Below are 13,559 nucleotides of genomic sequence, written 5' to 3'. Positions count from 1 at the left end.
GTGGGACAGTATGGAGGGGTTAAATGGCCATCTCCTGTTCTTATGAAAGTCGCTATATAAATGCACGTTGTTGTCTAAAACAATTTTGGGGTAAGTATCTGACTGGGGGTGCATTTAATCTGCAATCAAATCGTTATCTGTAATTAAAAATCCCTGGATAATATTAACAGATCAGGGAGCAGTGGTTAAAGAGGGCATCATATTTTGTAATAACAACAAAAGCTTCTGTCTGATAACATGCTGCCATTTAAGCACGCCTTCACTGTGTCTCTTTTAAAGGGAGCTGGGACATATTAACCGGCACTGTAGCATCAAGAATGTAAAGCGACATGGTCCGGGAGCTGACGGCAGTGGGGAATGGAAGAGGCGGCTCTTCCACACCGTCCGGACTCGGGGCAGAGACGGGAGGAGGGTTAATATAAAAGGGTGGGCACCAACAGTCTCTGTAGCACATCAGGAAACGCGTTGGCTGGGGGAGTGTTCGAAGTGAACATCAGCCAGCCCAGGTGAGAAGCAGCGACGATGAACACAGCCGAGGCGAAGGATTACCTTTCCAACAAACAGATCCCCCAGCTGTTTGAGGTGAGTTGAGGCATGGAGGGGAGGGGAGGGGAAGGAGTGAGGGGAGGGGGGTAAACAATTCCTGATGTCAAAATCAGAAGCCCCCCCAAATCTTCTAGAAGTCAGGTGAGCATTGCAACTGAACGTTTCGCTGCCTCCTGTACCATACAACAGTTTAAAAAATGATTCTAACCCTTTTCGGAAAGATGTTTTCTTTTTTTTAAAAGTTTGCTAATTTAGGGAAAATTCGCGTTTTTCATAAAACGGCTGCAGACAAGTAAACTCACCACAGGCGAATTTGTAATTAACACCCCCTCGCAACACAATGAGATCATTTTCATTCTGACACCATGGAGAGCTCCAGCTGATTCAAAAAGATACTTCTTTTATCTTTGGAGGGCTGAATCAATCGCACCAATCATTCTCAAAACTTCGTTTTCGGTTGAAGGGGCCCCTTTCAAATTAGTTAGTCATTACAGACCATCTGAATTATTACATCAGACGAGTGTTATCAGAAGCAAGTAATTACTCTGAGTAATTTGACAATTGCACTGATGCACTCAGTGACTCGATAGCTGAGCCATAAAGGATAAGTGTACATGCCAACTGACCTGCTTTTCTTTTAAGTGTAGACAGTGATTACCTGTTAACGACACCCAGATCTAATCGGGTCACATCTAATGCAAACACTTACTGGCAGGATCAGTATTAAGAGATCTCTCGCCATTGTCTACATGTTTAACAGTCACAGCAGGCTAAAATTCAATTATTACAGAACAACTTCCCATTAACATGAGTTGCCTTTCCCTCCAATTACTAGTAAACATTCTGCAATTCTTCCTGTTATTTTGTATTTTATTTTTGTTGTCCATGTTATGAATTCTGAATATTTTCTTTGTATTGTCATCACAATCTGACTGACACCTGTCACCACGGTGATTTTTTTTCAATAAACTAGTTATCTACTGAATATTGCGTGTGATACTCTCTGGACCATTTTACAGACCCATGCAAACCCAGCCTTAGTTTCTCCAGTGTTACTTAATCATTCCTAGTCTGTAATGTGAGGAGAGACGAAGTTAGTTAGGGGTGGCACAGTGGTTAGCGCTGTTGCTTCATAGTGCCAGGGACCCAAGTTCAATTCCCAGCTTGGGTCACTGTGTGGAGTTTTCACATTCTCCCTGTGTCTGCATGGGTTTCCTCCCACAGTCTGAAAGACATGCTGGTTAGGTGGATTGACCTGGACTGTGGCGACTAGGGGAATTTCACAGCAACTTCACTGCAGTGTTAATGTCAGCCTTACTAATAAATAAATTTTAGCTTTTATATTCACTGAAGTTTAGAAGAACAAGAGGGAGTCTCATCGAAACTTATAAAATTCTGACAGGGTAGGTTCAGAAAGAATATTCCCATTGGTGGGGGAGTCCAGAATTAGGGGTCATAGTTTGAGGATAGGGGGTAAATCTTTTAGAACTGAGATGAGGAGAAATTGTTTTACCCAGAGGATGCTGAATATGTGAAATTCACTATTACGGAATGCAGTTGAGGCCAAAACATTGTCTGATTTCAAGAAGAAATTCGCTGTAACTCTTGGGACTAAAGGGATATGGGGAGGCAGGAGGAAGGGGGTATCAGGATATTGAATTTGATGATCAGCCATGATCAAGATGAATGGCCTGCTCCTGCTTCTAGTTTCTAGGTTTCTAGTCAGAGAATTGAATGTTGTAATGAGGTGAACAATTTGAGGGAATCAACCCGGCAGCTTTTCCACAATGTTGGAGCTCCTGATATCATAGAATTCCCACAATGCAGAAAGAGGCCATTCAACCCATCAAGTCTGCACTGACTCGGGCTTGGATTTCTTTTGCCTTGAGTGTAGGAGGATGAGAAGTGACCTTGGAGAGGTTTATAAAATAATGAGGGACATAGATAATAAATAACTTTTTCCTCGGATGGAGAAAGCTAGCACGAGGGGGCATGGCTTTAAATTAAGGGGGGGTAGTTATAGGACGGATGTCAGGGGTAGGTTCTTTACCCAGAGGGTGGTGAGGGATTGGAATGCCCTGCCTGCTGCGGTTGTAAATGCGCCTAGTTTGGGGGCGTTTAAGAGATCTGTGGATAGGTTTATGGACGAAAAGGGATTGGTTTAGATTAGTGGGTCAGTGTTTTTTTTTTCGGCGCAACATCGTGGGCCGAAGGGCCTGTTCTGCGCTGTAATGTTCTATGTTCTATAGATAAGGTGAAAAGCCAGATCTTTTCCCCAGGATAGGGGAGCCCAAAACCAGAGGGTATAGGTTTATTTATTAGTGCCACAAGTTTAAGGTGAGAGGGGAAAGATTCAAGAGAGACCCGAGGGACAACTTTTTCACACAGAGGGTGGTGTGTATATGAGAAGAGGTGGCAGAGGTGAATATATTACAACATCTAAAAGACATTTGGACAGGTACATGGATAAGAAAAGTTTAGAGGGATATGAGATGAGTTCAGTTTAGGAAACCTGGTTGGCATGGACAAGTTGGGCCAAAGGGCCTGTTTCTGTGCTGTACATCTGTCTCTCTGATAGAGTATCTTATCCATGCCTTCTTCCCTGTCCTATCCCCATAACACCACACATTCACCATGGCTAATTCATCTAACTTACACATCTTTAAACACTAAGAGACAATTTAGCATGGCCAATCCTCCTAACCCGGACATAAGAACATAAGAACATAAGAACATAAGAAATAGGAGCAGGAGTAGGCCATCCAGCCCTTCGAGCCTGCCCCGCCATTCAATAAGATCATGGCTGATCTGTCGCTGCTCAGTTCCACTTTCCCGCCCTCTCCCCATAACCCTTAATCCCCTCTCCTATCAAAAACCCATCAACCCACGTCTTAAAAATATTTAGCGAGGCAGCCTCCACCACTTCAACGGGCAGAGAATTCCAGAGATTCACCACCCTTTGAGTGAAGAAGTTCCTCCTCAACTCCGTTCTAAACCCTTTTATCTTGAGGCTGTGCCCCCTAGTCCTACTGTCTTTTTTGAGCGGGAAGAGTCTCTCCACCTCTATCCTATCCATCCCATTCATCATCTTATACGTCTCAATGAGATCTCCCTTCATTCTTCTAAACTCTAACGAGTACAAGCCCAATTTATTCAGCCTCTCCTCATAGCTCAACCCCCTCAACTCCGGTATCAGCCTAGTAAACCTCCTCTGCACTCCCTCCAAGGCCAAAATATCTTTGCGCGGGTGCGGCGCCCAAAACTGCACACAGTACTCCAGTTGCGGCCTCACCAATGCCCTATACAGCTGCAGCAAGACCTCCCTACTTTTATATTCAATCTCCCTCGCTATGAAGGCCAGCATCCCATTCGCCTTCCTGACCACCTGCTGCACCTGCAGGCTGGGTTTTTGCGACTCATGCACAAGGACCCCGAGGTCCCTCTGCACCGTCGCCTGCTGCAGTTTTTCACCCCGTAAGTAATAGTCCTTCCTACCATTCTTCCTACCAAAGTGGACCACCTCACACTTGCCAACATTAAATTCCATTTGCTTGGACTGTGGGAGGAAACCGGAGCATCCAAAGGAAACCCATGAAGGCACGGGGAAAACATGCAAACTCCACACAGACAGTGACCTGAGGCTGGAATTGAAATTGGGTCCCTGGCACTGTGAGGCAGCAGTGCTAACCATTGTGCCACCCACACTGAACAGTAGCAGTTGTGCAGATGCACTTGACACAATTGTGTCCACTGGTGCACATGGTTTTTCTTGAAGTCATTGCTCTGCTCCCACCAACTGACACCAATACTGATTTACCACTGTCCTGTCTCATCTACCACTGACGTGAGTCCTTGCCCCTGTCCTGACACCTCACTGCCTTTTGATAGAGCCCCCATGTGAACCTCTCTCCAGCCACCGGTTAGGTACAAAAGAAGTTGCCTATGAATTATCCCCAGGAAAGATACAGCATGGATTAGATACAGAGTAAAGCTGTACGCTGTTCATTTCAATAACTTACCAGCCTCCCATTCTATCAGGAAATCTCACATCTTTAAACACAAGAACTCATTACAATCTCCTGTGATCATTTATCTGATGCACTGCAGTTTGAATGTTAACATTTTTATTGAACAATTGTTTTTTTTTTGGAGAGGATGAACTTTGTTTAAAGTTCAAGTTGTAGTTTTCTGCTGGAGCTGAGTTTGATCTGCATCATCTTTGCTGAAGGCAGTTGACAGGGAAGTCACTGGCAGTCATGTCACAGGCACTGTGACTACATGTGCGCAGAGTGTATCCTCCTACAGCTGCTGCATCAGTAGAGGTTTACAGCGTGGACACAGGCTCTTCAGTCCAACTTGTCCATGCTGCCCTTCTTTTTCTTAACCACTAAGCTAATCACGCAGGTGCAGCAGGTGGTCAGGAAGGTGAATGGGATGCTGGCCTTCATAGCGAGGGGGATTGAATATAAAAGTAGGGAGGTCTTGCTGCAGCTGTATAGGGCATTGGTGAGGCCGCAGCTGGAGTACTGTGTGCAGTTTTGGTCGCCGTACTTACGCAAGGATATTTTGGCTTTGGAGGGAGTGCAGAGGAGGTTTACTAGGCTGATGCCGGAGTTGAGGGGGTTGAGCTATGAGGAGAGGCTGAATAAACTAGGCTTGTATTCATTAGAGTTTAGAAGAATGAGGGGAGATCTCATTGAGACGTATAAGATGATGAATGGGATGGATAGGATAGAGGTGGAGAGGCTCTTCCTACTCAGAAAGGACAGTAGGACTAGGGGGGCACAGCCTCAAAATAAAGGGGGGGCGCGGTTTAGAACGGAGTTGAGGAGGAACTTCTTCACTCAAAGGGTGGTGAATCTCTGGAATTCTCTGCCCGTTGAGGTGGTGGAGGCTGCCTTGCTAAATATTTTTAAGACGCGGGTTGATGGGTTTTTGATAAGCAAGGGGATTAAGGGTTATGGGGAGAGGGCGGGAAAGTGGAACTGAGCCACGACAGATCAGCCATGATCTTATTGAATGGCGGGGCAGGCTCGAAGGGCTGGATGGCCTACTCCTGCTCCTATTTCTTATGTTCTTATGTAATTGCCTGCATTTGTTCCAGATCCGTCTATACCCATTGTACCCATGTGACTGTCTAAATGCTTTTTAAAAAACAAAATTGTACTCACTTGTACTACTACCTCTGGCAGCTTGTTCCAGGTACTCACCACCCTCTGAGTGAAAAAAATGCCCCTCTTTTGTATCTCTCCCCTCTCACCTTAAACCTATGCTCTCGAATTTTAGACCCCCCCTACATTTGGGAAAAAATATTGACTGTCTAGTTAACCTGTGCCCCTCATTATTTTATAGACCTCTGTAAGATCACCCCTAAATCTTCTATGCTCCAAGGGGAAAAAAAGTCCCATTCTATCCAGCCTCTCCTCATAACTCAAACCATCAAGTCCCAGTAGTATCCTAGTAAATCTTTTTTGCCCTCATTCTAGTTTAATAATATTATTTCTGCAATAGTTGGCCTTTCCATGATTACAAAATTCAAACAAACTGGAGGTTAATGTAAACAGAAAAAGGCTGGTGATTCTCAGCAATAAGAAGTCTCATAGCAACAGGTAAAGTCCAAAAGGTTTATTTGGTAGCAAAAGCCACTAGCTTTCAGAGCGCTGCCCCTTCGTTACAACCAGGACTTTAACCTGGTGTTGTGAGATTTTTTTACTGTGTTTACCCCAGTCCAACGCCGGAATCTCCGCATCATAATTCTCAGCAGGCCACGCCACACCCGTGGAGAGAGAAATGGGATTAACATCGTGGACCTTTCATCAGAACTGGAGAAAATTAGGGATGGGTAGGGGAAAGGGCAGTAGGAAGGTCTCTGTGATAGGTTGGAGGGCAGGAGAGGTTAAACAACATGTGATTTGAAGGGGAGAATAAAGAAACAAAAGATATGTCTTGAGGAGGTGTGAATGACAGGTTCCTGAGTAGCTGAGTGAGCAATGAGTGAACCAACTCAGCAAAGAAACAACACAATAGGGGCAGATTTTATGATCTAAAATCAATGAACTCAGTCTGAGTCCATAAGACTGTAAAGTAGCTAATTGGAAAAATAAGGTTCAGGTTTTAAGTTCATTTATTAGTGTCACAAGTAGGCTTACATTAACACTGCAATGAAGTTATTGTGAAAATCCCTCAGTCACCACACTCCAGTGCTTGTTCAGGTACACTGAGGGAGAATTTAGCACGGCCAATGCATCTATCCAGCATGTCTTTCAGACTGTATGAGAAAACTGGAACATAAGGAGGAAACCCTCACAGACATGAGAAGAATGTGCAAACTCTGCACAGATAGTGACCCAAGCCAGGAATTGAACCTGGATCCCTGGTGCTGTGAGACAGTAGTCTTAATCTGCATTAAATTTCATCAGAAGAGTGTAGCAGGCCAAGGACAGAGATCAGAGTGGGACCTGCAGGAGAGGCGATGGGCGCATGGTATAGTGGCTAGACTATTTATCCAGAAACTCAGCGAAGGTTCTAGGGACCCGGGTTCGAATCCCACCACGGGAGATGGTGGACTTTGAGTTCAATTTAAAAAATCTGGAATTAAGAATCTACCAATGACCACGAAACCATTGTCAGAATAACCCATCTGGTTCACTAATGCTCTATGAGGAAGGAAATCTGCCATCCTTACCTGGTCTGGCCTATGTGACTCCAGAGCCCCAGAAATGTGGTTGATTCTCATCTGCCCTTGGGCATCTAAATATGGGCAACAAATGTTGGCCAGCCAGCAATGCCCATGTCCCATGAATGAATAAAATAAAAACTGGAGAATTTTCAGTGCAGTTTTGTCTCCATCAGCTGGTGATAGATTATTTAATTTATTCATTTGTGGGACATGAGAATCGTTGACTGGGCCAGTAGTTATTGCCATCTGTAATTGCCCTTGGGGAACAGTTGAGAGTCAGCCACATTGCTGTGGCCCTGGAGTCACAGGTAGGCCAGACTGGGTAAGGACGGCAAATTTCCTTACCTGAAGGACACTAGTGAACCAGATGGGTTTTTCCAACAATCGACAATGGTTTCACGGTCATCGGTAGATTCTTGATTCCAGATTTTAAAAAAAATTGAATTCAAATTTCACCATCTGCTGTGGTGGGATTCAAACCCAGGTCCCCAAAACATTGGCTGAGCTTTCGGATTTATGGTTTAGTGATAATACCACAAGTCCATCGCCCCCCCTATTCCAGTAGATTTGTCGAGCATGATTTCCCTTTCATAAATCCACACTGATACTGGCCAATCGTGCCACTGTTCTTCACTCTGTGAAGCCATGTTTGACAGCTACTAAGTTGGAACTGTCAAGATGTTCCTGTGCTACATGTTTGGCCATTATGTTGAAGGTTGTACCAACTGGTGCTAGGAACACCATCTGGTTAAAGGTGATGGACAGTGCAGGATGGAGGGGGTGATGGGGAGCCTGTGTTAATGGTCAGAAGATAAAGAAAGACTTACTTCTTTAAAAAAAATCATATTTCATGACCTCAGGATGTTCCCGTATCACTTAGAACAAATAAGACAGGAAATGCAGAATTGCAACTTGTGCACAGCAAGATTCCACAAACTGTGAAGGCTGGATCATCCGTGTGGGTCGAAGGGATAAATACTGGCCCTGCTGCAATTGGTTACAGCAACTGGCATTCTATTTCATCTTTACTACAGGAAGGACATCCCAAATGATGTCACCTTGTTGTCAAAAACATTGCATTCCAAGCTAAAAAGGGACATGTTTGGAGAGAGAAGTGAAAATCGACTTGGCCAATGATGTGAAGTCTTATAGAGGAGTCTAAAACAAGGGGTCATTGTTTGAGGCTAAGGGGTAAACCTTTTAGAACCGAGATGCGGAGAAATTTCTTCACCCAGAGGGTGGTGAACGTGTGGAGTTCACTACCACAGAATGTAGTTGAGGCCAAAGTGTGTGATTTCAGGAAGAAATTAGATATAGCTCTTGGGACTAAGGGGATGTGAGAGGAAGGGGGATATTGAATTTGATGATCATAATGAATGATGGAGTAGGTTCAAAGGGCCAAATGGCCTACTGCTGCTTTTAGTTTTTATGTTTCATGAGCTCAAAGAAGGCAGAGAGCTTTGTGGAGAAAATGCTTGGATCCTGGCAGCCATAAACATGGCTGACAAATGTTGGGTGTTTGTTTAAAAAAGGTGGTCGCACAAGTTCAGATCCAGGGGAATGGCAAAGTGGAGAATGCTGTGGGAGATTCCAGAGGTTGGAAGAAGTGAGACCCTGAAGGCAAGCATGAGAATTTTACCCCTGAGATGTTGGGGAGTGGGAAGGGAATGAAGCCGGGAGTTACAGAATGCACCCATAAACCAGGGAATCTGAATAAATCATCCCGAGAGTTTGGAGTCATGACAAGGCAGTGGGTGGGTGGAAACTAGGGCTGTTTGAAATTGATGTGGAAAGGATGTCCCGAGGCATGGTACACTCAGGAGACCAGGCAGATACTATGACAACGGATGAATGAACACCCCTTGACAATCACCAGGCAAGAGTGATCTCTTCCTGTTGGGGAACACTTCAGCAGTCATGGGCTTTTGGCTTCTGATCTTCGGGTAAGCGTTCTCCAAGATGGCCTTCACGACACATGACAGCGCAGAGTCGCTGAGCAGAGACTGATAGTCTGCACACATGAGGACAGCCTCAACCGGGATCTTGGGTTCATGTCTCACTATCTGTAACCCCCACGACTTGCCTGGGTTTGCAAAATCTCACTAACTGTCCTGGCTGGAGACAATACACATCCCTTTAACCTGTGCTTAACCCTCTGTCCACTCACATTGTCTGCACCTTTAAGATTTGATTACCTGTAAAGACTCGCATTCCAACCATTATTTTGTAAATTGAGTTTGTGCCTTTATATGCGCTGTTTGTGATCAGAACTCCCACTCACCTGACGAAGGAGCAGCGCTCTGAAAGCTAGTGGATTTTCTACTAAATAAACCTGTTGGACTTTAACCTGGTGTTGTGAGACTTTCACTGAGCAGAAACTCTGAGGGGGATCCAATGTAACAGAGAGAAAGGAACATTGACGAATGTTTGGGTTGGACATTCAGCATGGATTCTCGTGCCTAGTTGGCAAAATCCTGGAGAATTGTCCTGGACAAAGTTCCAGTCGAGGATCAGAAACGCTTTCCCCTGGGAATGTCACTGCATGTTCCCTGTTTGAGAATGGGTGCCAAGGAGGTCATAAACTCATCAATAATGATGAGAGTGGACGGGGGAGGTTGAAATATTTTCACTCAAAGGGTCATAATGTATTTTAAAGGATTTCATAGGGGAGACTGAAACTACTTCCACTGTCGAGGGATGTCCCCCAAGAACCAGGAGTTTAGCTTAAAGCAAATCTGTTCATGGGCAATGCTGGAAGCATAACAAATAAAGAGTAACAGAAATGTGGAGTAATTTTCTTCAAAGCTGGAGGTTGGGAGTCAATTGAAAACTTCAAAATGGAGATTACCACATGTTGCCATTGGAGCCCAGTCCACCACAATGTTTAAAAGGGAAATAATTTACAGGAAAAAGGGAAAAAAAACCTTTCGACAAAGAGAGAGTAGCAGATTGGAGCAAGCTAGCCATTCAAATCCCAAAGTAAGAGGTCTTGTGGCACAATGGGTAGTGCCGCTGCCTCTGAGCCAGAAGCTCTGGGTTCAAAACCCCCTCCAGGACTTAATGGCTGAGGAAGATGCGTTCATAACGCAGACAACTGGTCAAATATCAACCTATAACATCCTTCCAATGAGAATGAGATTCCTGGTCAGTCATGTGATGAAAAGAATGTCAGAGTGTCTCCAATCACTATCCATAGCTCTGGAGATTACAGCATGCATGTAAGAGTGCGTGTTGCCAAAGCAACCCCTTGTGGGGAGTTGGCTGGACAGCTGCTGAGGATCAGATTAGTGCCAACATCACAATTCGATCCCCGTTCTGGCTGCGGGTATTTGGCAATGTTGGGGGTCATGCCTGGGTCAGGTTACCCTTTGGGCAGAGCAACATAGAAATATAGAAGAAAGGAGCAGGAGGAGGCCATTTGGCCCTTCGAGCCTGCTCCGCCATTCATCACAATCATGGCTTTTCGTCCAACTCAATATCTTATGAGCATGAGAATCCTGCAAGAGAGGTTGACCTTTGTCTGGAAATACCAACCATCCTGTCTTGCCACCATCTCCGTTGAAGATATATTGATAGTTACACAGAAACTATCTTGATGGCTTTTCCACAGCTGTTGGGGGTGGCTAGTGAAAGGCTGGAGCAGAAATGTCAGGGAAATGTCTCCTGATACGTCACCATCGTACACGATACAGCATGAACTTTACTGTGATCACTTGTTGGGAGATGTTGGAGGAGAATTAATGAGAAAGGAGCCAGTAACTGATTGCAGAGACTTTCCAAACCCCACTTAGCTCAGCTCCAGTGATGTGCTGCTCGTAAACTGAAGAACTAAACACAAATTTACAAGAGGCTGGGATAAAATTTTGAAATTCCTCTTTAAGGGACCCATGTGATTAGTGCATAATTTGTTTCATATCTTCTCAAACATTTTAAAGTGTATTCATTAGTGTCACAAGTAGGCTTACATTAACACTGCAATGAAGTTACTGTGATAATCCTCTAGTCGCCACACTCTGGTGCTTGTTTGGGTACACCTGAGGGAGAATTTGGCATGGCCGATGCACCTAATCAGCATGTCTTTTGGACTGTGGAAGGAAACTGCAGCACCCAGAGGAAACCCACACAAACATGGGGAGAATGTGCAAACTTCGCACAGACAGTGACCCAAGCCGGGAATCCAACCCGGATCCCTGGCACTACGAAGCAGCAATGCTAACCACTGTACCACCGTGCTACCCCCAGTTGAGGAATCGTGGGAAAATGTTGGGAAGATTAAGAAGCTGATAGTCGAACCATGTCATGAATGCTCCTTCCGTGGCCTACGGCATCTAAGATGAGGCAAGAATGCTTTCCCACTGAGGCACAAGTCTTCCTCACTGATAAATGCAGTGGAGTTGAAAGTCCTCCTTTCTTGCTGTAATTTCAAGCAGTTACATGGGTACAATGGGTATAGAGGGAAATGGGCCAAATGCGAGCAATTGGGATTAGCTTAGGGGCTTAAAAATAAAGGGCAGCATGGACAAGTTGGGCTGAAGGGCCTGTTTCCCTGCTGTAAACCTCTATGGCTCTACAACTTTTGCAACCCAACTTTGCTGTCAGAGAAATACTACCTCGTATTCAGGATCTCCACCCTATCCCACTAAAGTGTAACATGGTGCTGTGCCCACTATACTGTGGGGCCTCTGTCTACCCCCTCACTGTTTCAGTCAAACAAATTATCTGTAAGCACGCCATTTGACAATGATTCCAGATAAAGCTACCTCTGCACTGGGAGATGTTGGTGCAGTGGGAATCCGCAGACCCAGGCAAATGCTCCAAGGAGAAGGATTTAAATCCCAGCAAAGCAGCTGGAGAAATTTAAATTTGATTAATTGAAGCTGGAATATTCTGGGTGGCACAGTGGTTAGCACTGCTGCCACACAGTGCCAGGGACCCGGGTTCGATTCCCGGCTTGGATCACTGTCTGTCTGTCTAGAGTTGGAACGTTCTCCCTGTGTTTGTGTAGATTTCCTCCCATAGTCCAAAGATGTGCAGGTTAGGTGAATTGGCCATGCTAAATTGCTCCTTAGTGTCCCAAGATACACAGGTTAGCGGGATAAATGTGTGGGGTTGTGTGGATAAGGCCTGGGTGATGTACTCTGTCAGAGCAGACCTGATGGGCCAAATGGCCACCTCCTGCACTGTAGGGATAATAAGAAATTTAATCCCAATTAAGGTGACCATGGAACCATTGTCAATTATCATAAAAACCTATCTAATTCACTAATGTCCTTTAGAGAAGGAAATCTGCCATCCTTACCTGGTCTGATCTAAATGCCCTCTGAAATGGGTGAGCAGTTTGAAGGCAATTATGGATGGGCATTAAGTGCTAACTTTATCAGCAATGTCCAAATTGAGTGAAATAACAAAGTGGGGAGAAGACCTATTGGATGGGATTTTCCAGTCATTACTGCCAGCGGCATCTTCTGATCCTGCCATCAGCAGCTCCTCACCACAGATTCCCCAGCAGCGGAGGGTGCAGACCATGGGAAGCCCCAATGACAGCAGTGGGACTGGAAGATCCCATTGCTAGACCATGTCAGGTTCTGGGGAGCCTGGTTCGAATCCCGCCAATAAAAAATATCTGGAATTAAGAATCTACTGATGGCCATGAAACCCCCATTGCCAATGGTCAGAAACACCTATCTGGTTCATTAATGTCCTTTAGGGACCGAAATCTGCCATCCTTACTTTGTCTGGTCTACATGTGAGTCCAGAGCCACAGTAATGTGGTTGACTCTCAGGAGGAGTCAGAGAGATTTTTAATTGGTAATGGGTCAAAGGGTAATGGGGAGAAGCAGGAAAACAGGGAGGAGGAGCATATCAGCCCTGATCGAATGGTGGAGTAGATTTGATGGGCCGAATGGTCTAATTCTGCTCCCCTATCTTATGAATTCACAACTGCTCTCTGAAATGGACTAGCGAGGGCACTAGGGATAGACAACAAATGCTAATGAATAATCAGTTTGTAAATTGAATATTTGTTGTAGTGTACAATTATAGAATAACCTCTGGGTGATAACTCTTGCTAACCTGTAATGAGTGGATACTGGGAACACCCAGCCCTACCTTGAGACCAGGGAGGAGATTAGGCAGTTGGGTTAATTCTATGCATCCAATGGGAAGTGTATGACTCCCCATCAAAGATTGCAGGTAGGAGATAGGGTTATGATACCTAACCGCCATTCTCTGCATCCATTCCTTGATGCCAGCAGATTCCAGAAACACGGTGGGATGGGAAAGGCTGGGATTGCTCCCCATGGAGCAGAGGAGCTTCTGGCCAGAGTTAATGGAA

At 45.1% G+C, this 13,559-nt stretch overlaps 1 protein-coding gene across 1 annotated transcript in view; it reads left to right on the top strand.

Moving 5' to 3' along the window:
• The first annotated feature begins 422 nt into the window (after nt 1-422).
• The window catches only part of ak5 (adenylate kinase 5), a 60,098-nt gene continuing 46,961 nt past the window's right edge, over nt 423-13,559 (top strand). The window contains 1 exon segment of the mRNA XM_080196460.1: nt 423-582. Coding sequence (XP_080052586.1) covers nt 523-582 — 60 coding nt within the window. The 5' untranslated portion in view covers nt 423-522.

Source organism: Carcharhinus amblyrhynchos, chromosome 9 (assembly GCF_965287045.1).
Source record: "Carcharhinus amblyrhynchos chromosome 9, sCarAmb.v2.hapA, whole genome shotgun sequence".
Classification (NCBI taxonomy): domain Eukaryota; kingdom Metazoa; phylum Chordata; class Chondrichthyes; order Carcharhiniformes; family Carcharhinidae; genus Carcharhinus; species Carcharhinus amblyrhynchos.
Note: the sequence above shows the minus strand (reverse complement) of the source record. Positions and strands in the feature narration are given on the sequence as shown.